Source organism: Ovis canadensis, chromosome 2 (assembly GCF_042477335.2).
Source record: "Ovis canadensis isolate MfBH-ARS-UI-01 breed Bighorn chromosome 2, ARS-UI_OviCan_v2, whole genome shotgun sequence".
NCBI classification, from domain to species: domain Eukaryota; kingdom Metazoa; phylum Chordata; class Mammalia; order Artiodactyla; family Bovidae; genus Ovis; species Ovis canadensis.
Window position 1 is genome coordinate 11,929,110 of NC_091246.1, and position 19,264 is coordinate 11,948,373.

General features: G+C 41.0%; 2 protein-coding genes across 4 annotated transcripts in view; one reads left to right on the top strand and one right to left on the bottom strand.

Moving 5' to 3' along the window:
* The window catches only part of SHOC1 (shortage in chiasmata 1), a 95,396-nt gene extending 86,647 nt beyond the window's left edge, over window positions 1-8,749 (top strand). The window contains exon 27 of the mRNA XM_069575432.1: window positions 1,495-8,749. Within this exon, the coding sequence (XP_069431533.1) occupies window positions 1,495-1,595 (101 nt within the window). The 3' untranslated portion in view covers window positions 1,596-8,749. The remainder of the gene's footprint in view (window positions 1-1,494) is intronic.
* On the bottom strand, window positions 2,476-17,752 carry GNG10 (G protein subunit gamma 10). Of its 3 annotated transcripts, none has more exons than XM_069575436.1 (3): window positions 14,926-17,752; window positions 11,212-11,343; window positions 2,476-8,193 (listed from the first exon to the last, which is right to left on the bottom strand). In XM_069575436.1, the coding sequence occupies exons 1-2, from the start codon at window positions 15,004-15,006 to the stop codon at window positions 11,218-11,220; spliced, it is 207 nt and encodes a 68-aa protein (XP_069431537.1). In that variant the 5' UTR covers window positions 15,007-17,752; the 3' UTR covers window positions 2,476-8,193; window positions 11,212-11,217. The 3 variants fall into 3 exon arrangements, with proteins under 3 accessions (XP_069431537.1, XP_069431536.1, XP_069431535.1); XM_069575435.1 differs by having other exon boundaries at window positions 2,476-8,196; XM_069575434.1 differs by having other exon boundaries at window positions 2,476-8,748.
* Window positions 17,753-19,264: the final 1,512 nt, after the last annotated feature.

The window sequence follows — 19,264 nt, forward strand, 5'->3', positions numbered from 1 at the left end:
AAGTCTAAAAGTAACAAAAACTAAGTAAAGAAATTAGCCAATTAGAAAAGTAGCCTCTTTGTCAAGCTGGGATATTTAATGAGCTAATATTTATTAAAAACGTATTATATTCCCTTTATGTGAATTATTTAATTCTGTCAGTCCTATTAAATAGATACTACTATTGGCTCTCTATTTTACAATGGATGTTTTTGAACATTTAACCATATCAGTTTTTAAAAGGACTTTATTTTCCCATTTTTGGTTATTATACCTTTTGTGTATTTCTTATTGCATTGGTCTGAGCATTTAAAACAAAATATTAAGTTCTGATGGCTATACAAAGATGGCCTTACTATGATGGGGAGAAACAAACAAAAAGAAGGGAGAAGCTGGAAGTTTCAAAACTCCTCTTTTACACAGACCATTCTGTGAGGCCAAAGAATCTTAAATTCTTTGTTTTATTAAAACAGAATCCCCAAACTATGTAAGTTCTAGGATTCCCAAAATTTAGATTTGGTCCCATAAATAGTCATAATTTGTTTTTGCCTGATTTTAAGGGGAAATATTCTTTCCCTAGTTTTATAAGAACTTTTGCAAGAAATAAATGCTGAATTTTATTTCAAACTCTTTTTGGTTCCTATTGGGGAAAATCAAAATGTTTTCTCTCTTGACATTAATATCACTCAACATTTACAGGTATACTAATAATCAATCATTTATGTCATTTGTGTGATGACCCTAAGTGGCTTTTAAGGAATGATTTTTTAAAATATGCTATTGAATATGGTTACTATTTATTATTGAATTTCATATCTACATTCAAATGAAATTAATTTATTGTGTTCTTTATTTGTACTCTGTCAAGTTCTGACATAAATTTGTCCAGAGCTATTGGTATAACATCAAGATAATTTTCCATTTGTCTTGAATGTATATTTGTGGTCTCTGTGATAAAAATTATGTACTGCATTGCCTTTTAAATTTCCTCAAAATGTATCCATCACTGGCAGGTATAAGACTATATTGCTGGGAATAATTACTACCATTCTAAATATTTTAGCTTCTCTTTTTATTAATCAATCGACCTCTGTAAGTATACAAATCTAGAATATTTCAAACTGTGTCATATCTAACACAGTCATGAAAGGTGAGTCCATCCATGATCAGAGCTCAGGATAAATTCTTCAACACTACAGACAGGCTCTAAGAAACAGACTTAATGAAGGAAAACGTAAAAGCAAGAGTCTTAAATCCGGGGAGATTTAATTGTTTGTGCAAGACAAGAACGTACACATACATGTGTCTTACACTAATTAGTATCAGGCCTTTAAGAATAGGCACATTTATGCTAAAAATTTAATTTTTAATAGTCACTATTTTATCTCAGTTTGGACATTTCAACACTGTAAATACATGATAAAGAGACAAGATCCACCTGAGCATTTAAGAAAAAAATAGTTACACTTACTATTATCAGAAATAAAACAACTTTCTTGTTTTTCCTTTTAACAGATTTCACGTCCTTACAACTACCGCAATTCAAAAAACAACGTCTTGTGTATGAAAAAGTCCCTGGTAGACTTGACGGACAAACTCGTCTGAGGTTTTTTTAAAAGAAAGACTAGAGCTGCATGCCACATTTCATTGTTTTGTTTTTTTTTTTAATGATAAACCAGTAATAAAATTATTTAGATTTGATCATATATCAAAGAAAATGCAATTGTTCTTAGATGTTCTTGATGTTCCTATATTAAATTTTCATAATATATATTCTACTTTATAGTTTGTCTTTGTAAGTATTCTAATTAGCAAAATATTGTTATAAAATCCAAATATTTTCCCAGTTCACCTAAGTTTCTTGAGTCCTTTTTTTAAAAGAGAGGCAGAAAACCTTACTGGATGTATAATCAAAGGGTTATTTTGTTGTCTCCTCAAAGGCCCGCTGCCTCCAGCAAGTCTTTGAAAGGAGCTTCCATCTCAGTCTGATCCTCTGAGTTCAGAAGTGAAGATCACCACAGTCCACCCTCCACCACTAACTTAAAACCTAGGGCAAAATTGAAGTTAGAGAACTTCCAATCAAAATGTTGTTGTCACAAACAAAATATTCAAACAAATCACTAAGAGAAAACATTTGCTACCCACATGATAGCAAAAGGGCTTACATTCCTAATATACAACAAATTCCTACAAATTGATAGGCAAAAGGCAACGTAATAGAAAATTGTGCAAAATTTGAATATATATTTCACAGAAGAAACAAAAATAAAAACCGTATGTAGCTTCATTATTTATCAGGCAAATGCATATTAAAACAATAAGTTACTATTTTTTCACCTATCAGATCAGCAAAATTTTTGAGAATTCATAATATCAAGTGTCAGTATATGGGAGACAGAATGCTTTCCTGTACGGCTGGAGAGGATAGTTGGTATATTTTTAAATGGATGATTGTAGATTTCTAATTCCTGTAGTAATTATATTCCATTGAATACATTTAAAAGAAAGATGTTTTATTTTAAAATGTCAATATTTCTAATAAAATTTTATTCTTTGCTGCTACTCAGAGTTATAATGAAACTTTTATATGTCTCTAAAATGGAGGTATGGGAATCTCTGGTGGCTCAGTGGTAAACAATCCACCAGCTATACAAGCAATGTAGGTTCGATCCCTGGGTTGAGTAGATCCTCTGGAGAAGGAAACGGCAACCTCCTCCAGTTTTCTTGCCTGGGAAAGCCTATGGATAGAGGAGCCTGGCAGGCTACAGTCTACGGGATCACCAAGAGTTGGATGTGACTTACTGATTAAGTCAAGAATACTGCAAGGGAGGCAAGAATACTGCAAGGGAGGCAAGAATACTGCAGCAGGGAGCCATTTCCTCCTTCAGGGAATCTTCCTGACCCAGGGATTTAACCTGAGTCTCCAGCATCGGCAGGTGGATTCTTCACCACTGTGCCACCTGGGAAGCCCATTATCAGTGGTATTACTGAGAGGCAGGTCTTGTGTTGGTAACCTAGGAGCAGAGAATAAAGCAAATGAGCACCACCAGCAAAATGGAGGTACATGGACTTTGAACATTATTTTAGCAAAAATGGTTGAAGACCATAGGCACCTTCTTCCTGTCTCTCTACTGGTTTCTGAAATGGTCATCCTGTTACTACCAAAACTGATTTCTACCTTCTGAGATCCAATGGACATTCAGACATCACCTCACTTGATTTCTCTTCAGTGTTTGATACACATCCTCCTTTTGGAAGCAGGCTCGACTTTACATCAACTCTGTTACTTTTACTACACTTGTATTTATATATAGGATGTTTGGTTTTGCTTGAGTATGTGGAGGGTGGAGACTTCAAAGAGAAACTATTTCTGGAAATTTTATTAGAATTTCTATTGTACTTTCTTAAAGTTTCAGCAGGTTTGCTCTTATACCAAGGTAAGGCTATCTTCCCAGCTTGCAGATCTCCTTGATCCCATCTTTTAATCAGCTTGCAGAGGAAAGGAGTTTCTTCAACGCCCTAGACTGAGCCAAGCTTAGGCCAAGCTATCAACACACACCCCTCTGCCTCCTCACCAAATGCAGTGAAAGCACCTGAGCCCTTCTGCCTGCATTTCTCAGTGATGCTTGGTGTTTAAGGACACATTCACTCTGCCTGGGCCTGGAGCAGCCTCTTGTGCTGGTGCCCATCAGAGGCAAGAATACTGCAGCAGGGAGCCATTTCCTCCTTTAGGGAATCTTCCTGACCCAGGAATCTAACCAGCATCAGCAGGTGGATTCTTCACCACCTGGGAAGCCCATTATCAGAGGTATTATTGAGAGACAGGTCTTGTGTTGGCACCCTAGGAGCAGAGAATAAAGCAAATGAGCTCTGCTTCAGCACCAACTGAAGCAGTTGGGTTGGTCCATAGAAGCCTGAAGGGTCTGGAAAGGCCGTTATTAGGGGCTTACAAGTGTCAGTCCAGCCTCCAAGATCCTCTCCCAACACATCACATGAAGTTATTTAGAATAGTCCCAACTTCCCAGTTTCTTGCCATGGAAACTTCCATTCTTTCTCTCAGAGCATTTCCCTATTAGTTTTTTTTTAGGTTTGAAGGGGAGTTACTTGCCCAAACTTAGATCTATGACTGGTAGTTGTGATGCTCACCTCTGAGGACCTTTGAGTGGCTTTACCCCCAAGTTCCTAGGCCCAGCCCAAACTTTGTCAGACTCATCAGAGCATCAGCTGCCCCTTGCAATTGTAGGGGGCGAGGTGATACGCCTTCCCTTGTCACTGAGACTCAGCGTACAACTGGGCACAAACACCAGGGCGTCCCACTCTTTGCCTCTCACAATAAGAGTCTGGTTTTTCTCCCCAAATAAGCCTGCCCTAAAACAAACAATCCAACAATTATAATAAGTGGGAGTAGCCTGGGTTGGTGGGGATGGGGAGTGCAAACTGTAGCAATCCAAAATGAAAGTAGAAAAAAAACATGTCTTCTGCTTTTGCTTTTTTATTTGGTTTATTGTTTTTTCCTGTACAAGAATTTTAAATTTCATACTTATCTATTTAAATCACTTATTTAAATTGTTTACATTTAATTTGATCAAGTATACACCTCTTTTTTGATTTCTGGGTTTCCTGCTTTTTTTAGGAAGCCCTTTTACCCTGAAGTTACACTACTATTCTAACTTTTCTTCTGATGCCTTTGTATCACCTTTCTTTAACCTATGTGGAATTTTTTTTACCGAGTATAATACAGGCCCAATTTTATTTCCTTCTGAATGGACAGCCAATAATGCCAACACCATTTGTTTCCCTTGAATAGGAAAAAAAAAATCAGGCCTTCTTCTGCACTATTATGATCAATTCAATCATCTATTTGTCTATTCCTAGGACCACAATAATAGTTTATTTTGAATTTGTTTTTTTTCAGTCATATCATTTTGATTCAGCAGTTTCAAAGTAAGTTAGTACCTGGTAAGGCAAGTTTTACCCTACCATGTTTTATACACACTCACACACACAGTTTTAAAAGCTATTCTTGGACACTTGATTTTCCATATAAACTTTCAGTTATTTTAACTAGCTTCCCTTAAAAAATAAAAAAGGAATTCTAATAAATCTACATAAATTTTAGTAAGATTGCATTTTAATGACATCGTCCTATAATCCTGAAATTTTAGATTCTGTTCTATAAACATTGGTAAAATTTTTATTTGATTCCTGCACTTTTGTTAAATGAATTCTCGGTATTTTTTATAGCTTTGTCATTAAAGTAGTAATGGGATAAAGTTTCCATTTCTACTTTTAAAATTATAGTTGGTTTACAAAGATGTGTCCATTTCCATTAACTATTGTCTGTGTAGAAAATACTTTTTATTTTTTTATATTTACTTTATATTTAGCCACCCTCCTAAACTGTATTATAAATCCAAATATTTTTTACTAAACTCGTGAGTTTTCAAAGTGTAAAATTATATAACCCATAAATACAGATATTACTTCTTAAATGTTTACACCATTTCATTTTTTCATCTTATTGCATTAGCTAAGACTTCCAACGTAATGCTGAATAATAGTGGTGATAAAGTATCTTGATTGTTTCTAATATACCGAATGCTCCCACATTTCACTGTGTAATATGAAATTTACTGTTGGTTTTAATAAACTGCCTTTATCATCTATAATTTCTTTCTCATTTCATGAACTCACTTTGTTTTTATTCCGAACAACTACTGAATTTTATCAAATGACTTGCTGGCATAAATTCTCTTCTTTAAACCCTTCATGTAAAGAATAACAATGCTTTGCTTATGTTGAACTAGCTTTGTCAGCTTGCATTTTCTCTCTTGATAAACTACTGAACTTGATTTGCTTATATTTAAGACACAACTATATTCATATGTGAGATGTCTATATTTTTCTTGTACTATCTTACCAAGTTTTTGCCAAAGAGAAAGTGAAATCAAGAGGTGTTTTTTTTTTCCCTGACACATCAAAAGCTGTACATAATTAATGTATACAACTTAATGAGTTTGGAGATAAGTATATACCTATGAAACCACAACACAATCTATGCCATAAACTTACCCATCACTTCCAAAAGTTTCTTCCTGCCTTATTATTTTTGTGATAAGAACGATTAACATAAAAGTTACCCCCTTAGCAAATTTTAAAGTAAATAGTACAGCAATCTTAACTATAGGCACTGTGCTGAACAGTAGATCTCTAAGGTTTACTCATCTTTTATAACTGAAAATGTGTTTTTTAATGGAGACTTTTCTAAATGCTTATTGTTGTTAAGATGGAGAATAGAAAATGTTTAAATGCTAATAAAAAGAATCCAACAGAGAAGTTGAAGATAAAGGACAGAAAGGACAATTGATAATATGACACTTCAGAGAAGATCAAACAGATCCACAGAATGAATAAATGGGTTAAAAAAGGGACATCTGAATTTTGATCCCATGGAAGGGATTTAGATCACTTAGATTTGGAAGTTTAGTGGCTGGAAGTTAAAGGAGTTCCAACTAATGACTTCTACATTCTCTACTGTAACACTACTTATGTTCAAAGATATCCCCATTTATCCATGGATTTATCCATAGCTAGACAGTGTATTAAAAAGCAGACATCACTTTGCCAACAAAGGTCCATATAGTCAAAGCTACGGTTTTTCCAGTATGGATGTGACAGCTGGACCATAAAGAAGGCTAAGTGCTGAAAAATTGATACCTTTGAATTGTGGTGCTGGAGAAGACTCTTGAAAGTCCCTTGGTCAGCAAGGAAATTAAACCAGTCAATCCTACAGGAAATCAATGTTGAATATTCACTGGAAGGACTGATGCTGAAGCTGAAGCTCCAATACTTGAGCCACCTGATTCGAAGAGCCAACTCACTGGAAAAGACCCTGATGCTGGGAAAGATTGAAGGCAGGACGAGAAGGGGGCGACAGAGGATGAGATGGTTGGATGGCATCACTGACTCAATGGACATGAATCTGAGCAAACTTAGGAGATAGTGAAGGACAGGGAAGCCAGGCCATGCTGCAGTCCATAGGGTTCCAGAGTTGGACACGACTTAGCGAGTGAACAACAAGAATACATAGCTATCTCAAAGAGCAAATGTTGCCAGTAATTGAGATATTTCTGCATATTATACCTATTTTTCACAAAATTCTACAAGGACTTGTAAACAAAAATTTCACTTCCCACTTTCAGCACTCAATCGCCCAAGCAAACAAAATCTATGAAGCCTTAAAACAAAATCAGACATAAAATGTTGCTGTCATTAGTAGAAATTAAGCAGAAATTTTATTTCCAAGTTCTTCAAAGATTAAAACAAACACAAATTAAGTATTCCTTTAAGTGTCCCAAATTAAATCAAAGGCACATCATCAAAATAATACAGCTGTGACATTAAAAATTCATTTAGGTTGTCATATTTTCACATTACTTTAAAAAAAATCATTTGCAATGCTCTGTAGATCACATTTAAAAATGAAATAATTTAGTATATTTTTTTAAGTAAAACCACCCCTATAAAGTAGAGGAACTTAAGACGAAGATCAAACCTGCTTCATATACTGGATGGGGCAGTCTCATACAGAAAACAACATTCATCTTTGCAAACAAGGTTGCTAAGACACAGATCCCATGCTTAGTGTTGAAAATGAAACAATCTCCTCATTTAGAAAAATCAAGACATCATTTGATTAACAAAGCCCATTCTTCCCCCAATTTTATACTTGCCTGTCTTCATTTAGAAATTATAAATTCATGAGAAAAGAGCAAATTTTGTTATGGTATGAAGATCTTAGTTGGGAACAGCAAATAACAAATATTCAATTTTTTAACAAAGAATACTGTTTTCCTTCCCAAAATGTAAACATCTAGTAAATAAAACATACATAACATTCCAGGCATAGAAACGCTAGTAATTCACTTAATGAAAGAAGTGTATCTTGGTATATTTGGCGGTAAGGTTTTTGTTTAAGTATAAAGCACTTCAGCAAAGAATCAGGCCATTATTATTTAAAATCTACACCTTCACCCAGTTTCCTTATTTGAGTAGAAACATCAGTTTCTGTAGAATGTTGGCTAAAGGGCTAGGTCACAGGAAAGGTCCTGTGAAACATCTAGAAGTCCTGTGGTTAGAGAAGTGTTTTCTTGAAATTTGGAGGCAGTCATTCATCAGTTTGTGCTTGAAAGCATTCTTCAGCAAACTTCTTCTCTACTGTAAAGAAAATTTGGTAGGTTTTCACTTAGTAAGATTTATATATAAAATTAACTACTCATTATTTCATAGGTCACTTTAGGGTTCTCAAAGTAGAAAGTTAATGTCAGAAAATCCAAACCACACCATTGAATGAGTAACATCCAGGAAAGTGCTTTGTAAAAAGACAAATGCTATGCCAACATAAGACTATTATTTTAACATCAGAAATGTAGAAATTTTCCATTAAAAGATACAATAGCACCTAATAGTATTATTACTTCCTTCTTATTAACGTGAATAATTTCCTTTTCAAGTATATGAAAAAAGATCTAAGATGATTACTTCCTGTATAAACACCCCTTGTGTATGTGTGTGCTCAGTCACTCAGTTGTGCCTGACTCTTTGCGAGTCCATGGACTGTAGCCTGCCAGGCTCCTCTGTCTGTTCATGGAATTTTCCAGGCAAGAATACTGGAGCGATTGCCATTTCCTACTCCAGGGGGTCTTCCCAGATCAGGGATCGAAACTGCATCTCCTGCACTGGCAGTCGGATTCTTTACCACTGCGCCACCTGGAGAACCCATAAACACTCCTGAGAATATGTAACTTGAAATATACTGGCCACAAAAGAATAATAATAATTTATGCCCTGACCTCTTAAAAAAAAAAAAGTGAAAATATGACTTGAGACCCCATACAACACATTCAGTTCAGTTCACTCGCTCAGTCGTGTCTGACCCCATTAATTGCAGCACGCCAGGCCTCCCTGCCCATCACCATCTCCTGGAGTTCACTCAAACTAATGTCCATCAAGTCAGTGATGCCATCCAACCACCTCATCCTCTGTCGTGCCCTTCTCCTCCTGCCCCCAATCCCTACCAGCATCAGTCTTTTCCAATGAGTCAACTCTTTGCATGAGGTGGCCAAAGTATTAGAGTTTCAGCCTTCCTCAGCGATCAATGCAAAGAAATAGAGGAAAACAACAGAATGGGAAAGACTAGAGATCTCTTCAAGAAAATTAGAGATACCAAGGGAATATTTCATGCAAAGATGGGCTCGATAAAGGACAGAAATGGTATGGACCTAACAGAAGCAGAAGATATTAAGAAGACCTGGCAAGAATACACAGAAGAACTGTACAAAAAAGATCTTCACGACCCGGATAATCACAGTGATGTGATCACTCACCTAGAGCCAGACATCCTGGAATGTGAAGTCAAGTGGGCCTTAGAAAGCATCTCTATGAACAAAGCTAGTGGAGGTGATGGAATTCCAGTTGAGTTGTTTCAAATCCTGAAAGATGATGCTGTGAAAGTGCTGCACTCAATATGCCAGCAAATTTGGAAAACTCAGCAGTGGCCACAGGACTGGAAAAGGTCAGTTTTCATTCCAGTCCCAAAGAAAGGTAATGCAAAAGAATGCTCAAACTACTGCACAATTGCTCTCATCTCACAAGCTAGTAAAGTAATGCTCAAAATTCTCCAAGCCAGGTTTCAGCAATACATGAACCGTGAACTTCCTGATGTTCAAGCTGGTTTTAGAAAAGGCAGAGGAGCCAGAGATCAAATTGCCAGCATCTGCTGGATCATGGAAAAAGCAAGAGAGTTCCAGAAAAACATCTATTTCTGCTTGACTATGCCAAAGCCTTTGACTGTATGGATCACCATAAACTGTGGAAAATTCTTGAAGAGATGGAAATACCAGACACCTGACCTGCCTCTTGAGAAACCTGTATGCAGGTCAGGAAGCAACAGGTAGAACTGGACATGGAACAACACACTGGTTCCAAATAGGAAAAGGAGTACGTCAAGGCTGTATATTGTCACTCTGCTTATTTAACTTATATGCAGAGTACATCATGAGAAACTCTGGGCTGGAAGAAGCACAAGCTGGGAACAAGATTGCCGGGAGATATATCAATAACCTCAGATATGCAGATGACACCACCCTTATGACAGAAAGTGAAGAGGAACTAAAAAGCCTCTTGATGAATGTGAAAGTGGAGAGTGAAAAAATTGTCTTAAAGCCAACATTCAGAAAACGAAGATCATGGCATCTGTTCCCATCACTTCATGGGAAATAGATGGGGAATCAGTGTCAGACTTCATTTTTTTGGGCTCCAAAATCACCGAAGATGGTGACTGCAGCCATGAAATTAAAAGACACTTACCCCTTGGAAGGTAAGTTATGTGCAACCTAGAAAGCATATTAAAAAGCAGAGACATTACTTTGCCGACTAAGGTCTGTCTAGTCAAGGCTATGGTTTTTCCTGTGGTCATGTATGGATGTGAGAGTTGGACTGTGAAGAAAGCTGAGAGCCAAAGAATTGATGCTTTTGAACTGTGGTGTTGGAGAAGACTCTTGAGAGTCCCTTGGACTGCAAGGAGATCCAACCAGTCCATCGTAAAGGAGATCAGTCCTAGGTGTTCTTTGGAAGGACTGATGCTAAAGCTGAAACTCCAATACAACACATTAGAACCCAGGAAATGTAGGCTACCCTTTAAAGAGGTGTTTTCATTTCAAGAACACATTTTTAAGGCTCTTTCAACCCTACTTACATTTTCCCCAGTTATTACATTTGTTCCTCCATTAATACACAGAAATACATTCTGAAACCCTTAGGAAAGAAACCACAGCTGGTGGCAGGAACGAGTCTCCTTTGCAGTCCTTAGTCCCAAGAGTAACGAGTCAGTTGACAGCACCAAGCAACATCACAACTCCAGGATGGTGTAAGGACAGAGAAGACGGTATTAAGAACAAGAAATTACTATTGGCCAAGTCAGTTCAAAAGCTCAAGTACATAAGGATATTATCATCTGGTGAGTTAGTACAAGAGGACTGAGGCTCTCCTAATCAGATGTATTCCACAAGCAGGCAGATTAGAGTCACCCTTCAGGTAAAGTTGTGCATTTTGCTTGGATTTATTTTAATTCCCTCAAGAACAGTAGAAATGTAAAACTCAGTTGCCCAAGTCCTTTGGGAAGCCCCAGGATAATCCCATGGCCCCAAGATGGCCTGGGGTATCATTACTCACCAGTCTTCAGAGTAAAGCACAGGATCTGGGCTCCCGAAAGGGATTGCTTCCAGCTGGAACACCCACCAGCAGGGCATCCTTGCAGGCATTCTGCATGCAATATTGTTGAAGCTCTGCAGCCGCCTGAGAGACCTGGAACAAAGGGACACGCACTCTTGACATGCTGCTCACAGCCAGGTCCATCCGGCAGTCACTTGAAACTCTGAAAAATGACCGTACAACCTGATAAAGGTCACACTTTCTACAACCTCCAAGAGTCTCTTTTTGCTGCAAGTTCTAATAACTGAACTCCAAAGAGGGAAAGTTACAACTTCTATGAACTTTGATTTAGGGCCTTTTTGTTTTAGTGGCTTATTCGACCGAGGAAAGATAAAACATATTTTTCACCCATATAGAATCCTGGTTTTGAGACAAAGTATAAAGAAGTAGCTTATCCTAATGTGCCCTTTACAAATTTTCACTTATAAACCACACATTGATGTATCCAGATTTGCCATGTGAACAGACTGTTTTAATATTTACAAGGCTTGGTGGAGCCTTATCCAGTCTGCTCAAAGCAAGTGATGAGGTTCCTCCATCATGCTTTTGAAGCAGAATAGCTTACTGGTCAAGAGTGCAGCCTCTGGGCACATTACTTCTCATCTGGGAAATGTATTTGTAACAGTGCTTACCTCAGTGAGTTGATGTAATAATTACATGAGTTAATGCACATAAAGCACTTTTCCAATGAGTCAGCTCTTTGTATCAGGTGGCCAAAATAATGGAATTTCAGTATCAATCCTTCCAATGAATATTCAGGGCAGATTTCCTTTAGGACTGACTGGTTTGATTTCCTTGCTGTCCAAGGGACTCTCATAAGTTATTAATTCAAAAGAAATCTGGAACCAGTTATGCTCATGCTAATTATGTCTCCTTCAGAGGGAACAGGGGAACTCCATACATAATGGGTAAAAACTATCTCTTAGGACCCCCAGAAAAGTGGAACTAACTAGATGCTAGCCTAAATATGGTCAAAAAGTTAATGTGGAGGATACGCAAAGAAAATAAGAGAATAATTAAGTGGTCGGTATTTCTCTTGCATTTTCAAGGGGCAGAGACTCTGGCCTGGGAGAGTGTAAGCCCAACCCTTAGAAGTTGTATCCTCTCAATGGAAGTGGGCTAATTCCCACTCAAATCATATTTCTTTCCTTGGTTGGAGCCCAGGCTGACCAATCAACTTCTAAGAGACTTCTCCAAAGCAAGTAAGGGTCCTTGGAACGATACTGAGTGTTCCAATCAATGGGTGCCTTCTATCAAATGCTTCGAAACCAGTATTCCGCTTTATTTACCAGTTAGCAAGTCTGCAAAAGAGAAGACATCTCTGGATGTGCTGAGAATATCCGTCTGTTACTGAGCCCTGAAATGAGGCAGACCAGAGACCCTGGATGGTTGTGACTCCCTAAGGTGCTGCCCGAGAAAAATCCTGCCAAGCACCCTAAACCATACTGCCATGATGACACCCCACAAAGAAGCTGCGTGACTCTGAGCAACTCACTTGACTTCTCCGGGCCTTAGTTTCATCACCTGTAACTGTTATTTAAATGTAGATAAGAATACCTTCCCTAGCTACTTCCCAGGATAGGCAGACATCCGGCTCACAGTTTTCCTTTCCATCTCAGGCCCCAACGTCATCCTCAACATTTCCAGCAATCCTAGTTTCCATTTCCTGAGCTCCTCTCCTCAAACAACCTTCTCCTCAACACCAACAGTTACAGTCAACACTGCTCCGCATATGAAATTTCACACTCCAACATCCTACCTTCTGATCACAATCTCTCCCGCTGCTTCCTGCCTTCTCACTACACCTGCTCTTTGACCTCAAGGGGAACATCTCTTCCTTTTTCATCTGGCCCATCACAGGCAGGCTGGCTCTGTTCCTTCTCAGTTCAGCCTCCTTCTAGCCAGACCCTTGGACTCCTTGCTTTCCACTCCCATTTCTACCTTTCTGGCAAAACTCCCCTGCTAACTAACTACTTGGATCAGCTACCATTCACCACAGATGCCTGGGTGGCCAAAACGCTGCTGGAGACAAAAGAAGAAAAAGAAGAAGGAAAATAAGACAATCAATCTCACAGCAGCTAGGTCTTCGGAATCACAAAGTGTCTCCGAATGTGTCTGCTGGGGGTCCTTTGGCATTCCCCACAGCGCAGTCTCCCCCATCCTCAGCTCTTGTGACTCTATTAGTTCCCCTTTTCTCTGCCCTAAAAGAAAACTCGGCCTCCTATTCCACAAAGACATTTGTCATCATACAAGTTCTTAGGCCTCTATCTGGAAATATATATGTTTACACATACCCTTCCTCCGTTCTTATCTCAGAAGGTGCCCCTCCGACCCCAGGCACCCTTCGACTCCCTGTCTCTACCTCCAGTTCTCCTCCCTTCCCTTTGTTTCTCCCCCTTGACCTAAAAATACAGTGTGTTCCTTCCTCTCAACCTCAAAATACAGCTTTTCATTTCCTAAATTTAAAAAAAAGTTTCTTCTTTAACACCAGATTTTTTTTTTTTTTCTCAAAAAGTGTCTGCCTATCCTATTATAATTTAGATTTGGCTTCTACAACTATATGTCACTGAAGCCTCCTTTGTATTCCACAACTCTCTCTTTACCTTGTACATAATCTTCACATCACTTTCTGAAATTATTTTATTCATTGGTTAATACGTTTATTATTTCCCTTCCCCCTAGGAATCACCATATTCTCAGTGCATAGAATAGGGCGTGGTGCAGAGTGGAGGCACTATCAGTCACCAAGTATCACAGTAGTGTTCATTCATTCACACACACATTCTACCAATAATGCTATATGCTAGTTGGTAAACACAATTACACACCAGAGGCTTTTTATCAAGTGACTACACACTGGACACGTTGTCTAAGGCCCCAGTTTTTGATAACCTCTCCTTCCGCGCTCCAGTACCCCAGCCTGATCTGGCTTCTCTTCTCACAGCCGTCTCTTTCAGCGGGTCCCTGGGTTCGACGCTCCGGGAACTTCAGTTTTCACTCCCCTGCGGTCTTTCAGCTTTGTTCTCTGAGCTTCGGCCAAAGCAGTCAAACACCTCCCGGGCATCCCTTCAAAGTCCACGTATCCGAAACTGAACGCACCATCTCTCGCCCCTACCGTGGCGAATGGCCACGCCATCCATCCCGTTTCCAGGCCAGAAAGCCGAGCAGTGCCCTCCTCCCCTCGCATCCTATCAACCCGTCACCGAGGCCCGTCCATTCAGTCGCCTCCGCAGCCCTAGACCCCATCCTCCCGCACCCGCCGAGCTCGGGGAGGGGAGGCCACCAGCGAGTCGCCCCCATTCCTGGGGTCCTCGCGTCTGCCCCGCACCCCAAGTCATTGCCCGCATCACTGCAACTTGACCGCCCCGGGGCGCTCGGTCCCGGACAGCGCTCGCGGAGACAGGAGCTTCTCCCCGGCGCCCCCAGACCCGGCCTCCCTCCCGGGTCCCCGCGCCGCCGCCTCTCCCGGGCCACAGAGGCCGGGCCGCGCGAGCCAGGCCGGGCGCCGTCCTGAGGGCCGCCCACCGCGTCAGGCTCCCCGGCTAGCGCCGGGGTCGGCTCCGCAGCCCTCCGCCCGGGGGCGGCCTGCTCCTCTCAGGCCCGCGTTCGGCGGGACGGGGCGGAACGGGGCTGGAGCGGGCGGTCTCCGCGCCCGAAGCCAGGCGCCGGCCTCACCTTGATCCTCTCCACGCCGGCCTCCAGCTTGAGCTGCTCCACCAGGCGCTGCAAGGCGCTCACGCTGGCCCCGGAAGACATGGCGGCGGCCTGGGCTCCGAGAGCGCGGGCGGGCGGCCGGCGGGGAGACGCGAGGCCGGGAGGCGCGGCACCGCCCCGGGGCGGGGAAGCCGCTGTGCCCGCCCTGCCGCCCGCCCTCCGCGCCCGGCCTCGCCACGCGGCCGCTCTCCGAGATGACAGAACCCGGGTACGCGACACCTCGGGGTCCCGAGTTGACTGACACCTAACTCTCCTTCTAAGCCGAGAGGGAACCTGCGTCCCCAGCTGTCCCCCAGAGCCGCGCAGCGCGGCCCACGCAGGGACGCCCACTTCCACGTCGATGCCTAGGGCTTCCTTCTAGGAGGAGCAGGAGTGGGCGTGGGGCGTGCGGGATGAAGAAGGCGAGGACGCGTTCCTGGAGAATCGGAACCAGGACTGTGTGGCTGGAGCGAGGTGTGCAGTGAGTGGGAGAAACAAGGGACCCAGTGTGAAGGCTTCTAAGCCTCGGAAGCTGTCATCCTCGGGAGACGAGGGTCGGTGGGTGGGGTTCGATGGAACGGAAACAAGATTCAATTTTTATTTTTTGGCCAGGCCACTTCATATGTGGGATCCTAGTCTCCCCACCAGGAATTGAACCTGCACCCCCTGCATTAGAAGCACGGAGTCTTAATCATTGGATCCCCAGGGAAGTCCTCAAAACATGTTTCAGAAACAGGTTTCTACAATACCCTTTAGCTGTTTTTGACGGGAATCCAACCAGTTGACTTGGTAGGGTCAGTAGCTTAAGTAGTATAAAATCCAAGACCCTGACTTCTTTGCCAAACACACAGTTCAGCTGGTCTCATTCCCATCTCGTCGTTTAACTGTAACCATTGTTTCTGTTGTGCTGCATTTTCTTTTTTTTATAGTAATTAGTTTTACAAAACCAGCATCATTACTTATATGTAAAATGTTTTTTTTTCACTTAATGTATTATGAATATTTCCTTATTATTGTGTGCCATTGTATTTGTCAGAACCCCCTTAAACTGTGTAATCCAAAAAGGTAGTATGCTAGTTTGAGTAACTGAAAAGCTCAGGGACTTTCATGGGTTGAATTGCCCAAATAATAGCTGTAAGGCTCTCATTCTCCCATCTCTTCATTTTGCTTTTTCTGAGTGTTGGCCTTGTTTCCTTCAATGGTAAATAGACTCCCTGTAGTGCTGTGAAGAAAGTTCCATGCTTTCATTGTCCCAGCCTAGGAAACCCCAGGGCAATAAAGCATCTTTTCTAATTGCTCCAGCAAAAATCCCCATAATGGATCTCACTGACCTTATTGAGTCATGGGTCCACCCCTGAACCAGTCACTATTTGAAGGCAAGGGTTGTGTGGTATTGGAATGCTCAGATTAGCTGCACCTGGCCAGGAGCAGGATGTGGGGTGGGGTCAGCCCCACCTCTAGTGGGTGCTGTGGGGTACCACCCAACTTCCCATTTAGGACTAAGGCACTGGTTCCCCCATCTGCTGGGAGCAGTAGCAGCTGATGCCTCTCAGCTGAGTCACTCTGGAAACTGCCCTTAACCAGAGCCATCGCTCCCCTTGTCAGCTCTCATCCAATGACTGATGTGGGATGTAAAAGATCTGAACTCCAGCCCCCTCAGCAGGAGTTAGCAGTCAAGGCTGTAGCTTCCCTGGTGGCTCAGATGGTAAAGAGTCTGCCTGCAATGTGGGAGACCCAGGTTCTATCCCTGGGTCGGGAAGATCCCCTGGAAAAGGAAATGGCAACCCACTCCAGTATTCTTGCATGGGGAATTCCATGAACAGAAGATCCTGGCAGGCTACAGTCCATGGGATCACAGAGAGTTGGACACGACTGAGCAACTGACACTTCCACTTTCTTTCACTTGAAGGATGAGTCCAGGCTCCTGGTTGGGGTCATCTGAGGCCTTAAATGACAGCTGCTTCACAGTTCAGCTCTTCTCTCTTGCTTAATTTCCAGTCCCTGGACCGCACCCCCGCAGCTGTTGATTTTGACACTCCCCAACAAAGTTTCCCAGGCGGCTCAGTGGTAAAGAATCTGTTAATGCAGGAGATGCAGGTTTGATCCCTGGCTGGGGAAGATCCCCTGGAGAAGGAAATGGCAATGCACTCCTGTATTCTTGTGGGGGAAAATCCCATGGACAGAGGAGCCTGGCGGGCTACAGTCTATGTGGTCCCAAGAGTCAGACACGACTTAGCGACTAAACAACAAACTTTCTACATGAAAATCTCCATCTGAGTCTGTTTCTCTGGGGAACCCAAACTGATGGTTTCTCAGTCCACTCAAACTGTATAGACTGAGAGGGGAAGATCAGTTTCCCAAAGGAAAACCAGAATGCTGATACTAGAAACGATCCAGGGGCAGTCAAAAAAAGATATGCTCTTCATTAATTTTTTTAATGACTGTGTGGTATTCCATAATGGAATACCACACATAATAATGGAATCAGAATGGATCAGAATTTATTCAGCTACTGCCCTGTTCTTTAACACTGTGGTGGCCGCCTTAAACAAACAGCTTTGTACATGTCTTTTATTTCCTCAGGATGCATTCCTAAAAGTGGAATTAGTGGATCAAAGATAAATAGTTTTTAAAAGTTTTCTCCACTTTATCCTCCAAAAGGTGATAGCAATAGTTATTCCCACCAGAAGGCTATTTCTTTGTACCCACAAATCTATATTGTGGTTCTTTATTTCTACTGACCTAATAGATGGAAAATGTTGCCTTAAGTCTTTCAGATGTCTTAACCGTTGAGGCTGAACATTTTTTTCTATTCATCTTGTGAGCTATGTGTTCAGTCTTTGGGGTGTTAAAAAGAATTTCTCTTGTCTCCTGACAAATTTTAAAGCCCTCTAGTGGCAAGTTCTCACACCGCAAGGTCTAGTCAAAAAATAGGTTAAAAAAAAAAAAAAAGAAAGTACATGTTGGAAACAGGACTAAACTGTTGACAGAAAAGTTGTGTTTAAAAAAGATGTGGCAAAGAATTCAAAGATACAGACTGGAAGGACTAGGAAAAGCTCATCTTAGATGGTGAGACTAGACTTTGGATATGTGTGTGTGACAGATGGAAAGCAAAAGGGGGAAAGCATTCCAATAAGGAGAACAGGGGGCCACGGAATGAATCAGTTAGCGAATGAAGAAGGCTCTAGTGAGTAATAGAGGATACAAAGCTGTTAAGACCACAAGTCACAGGAGGCCTCAAAAGAAACAGAAGTCTGTGGCAGTGGGGTGGCCACATGGTAAGATACTTTAGGAATATTAATCTGGGATGAAAACTAAAAGGTCACCAGAATGTTAGAGACTGTTACACATTTTTTTCCCCTTGGTTAAGATAAAAATTTCCACTGTTTCTAAGAACCTCAGTACTTTTAGAAATGTCAGTGTCCTTCTAAAGACAAATATTTCATTTGTTTCCCTGTTAGGATCTATAATTCCTCACTCCTAGTATGTATTTTGTCACCTTTTAACAGCGGGTTATTTCTTCCAGAAAAGAGGCTTTAAATCACTCTTCTCCAATAAATGATAAAATGAGGTGTTTTCTTTCTGCTACCTTCAGTTTTCTAAAAAGAAACAGGAAAACATTAACAATTATACTTAATGTGACACAATATAATGTACCATAAAAATCCATGTCACTTCCTTATACCCACTGCATTATTTTTAGAACTTAAAAAATGAATCAGGAGTGAATAATTCACCAACAGGTTTATAGATTCAGCTTCTCTGCAGAGATTTTTACAGGCTGCTTAAGACTTTGGGAGGCAGTGTAACTTAGGGCTACTTGATGTCATTTTGAGCAACCATTCCAGGCATGCCTCTGTATTTTGCTGGAAGTATCCCTTCCATAAATGTAGGCCTTGAACTAGTGAGCAGATTATTTGCTCTGAAAGTTCATTCTTTTCTGAGCTGTAATCTCAGCTGTTTCACCTTGTACCTCAGGGGCAACAAGGGGCAGGCAGCTGATTGTAAGACACACAAATCCCAACCCTAAGGAGTGTCACTTTTTCACTCTAGCCAAAGTAAGGAATTCAAATACCTATTAAAATAGTAAAGAAACAACAGGTCTGTAATCACTTAACAGTATTACCATGGATTTTTAACAAAAAAAGACTGTCTTGTTCTCTCTGAAAGGCAGAGGAACTCACTTATTGAACTATAATATAGGCCAGGCATTTTACCCCATCTTATTTAATTCTCATCCTATGAAGTTAGTATCACTATCAGAGATGAAAAAAATGGGGTTCAAAGGTTAACCTGTCCGAAGTCAAGCTGTTAATCATTT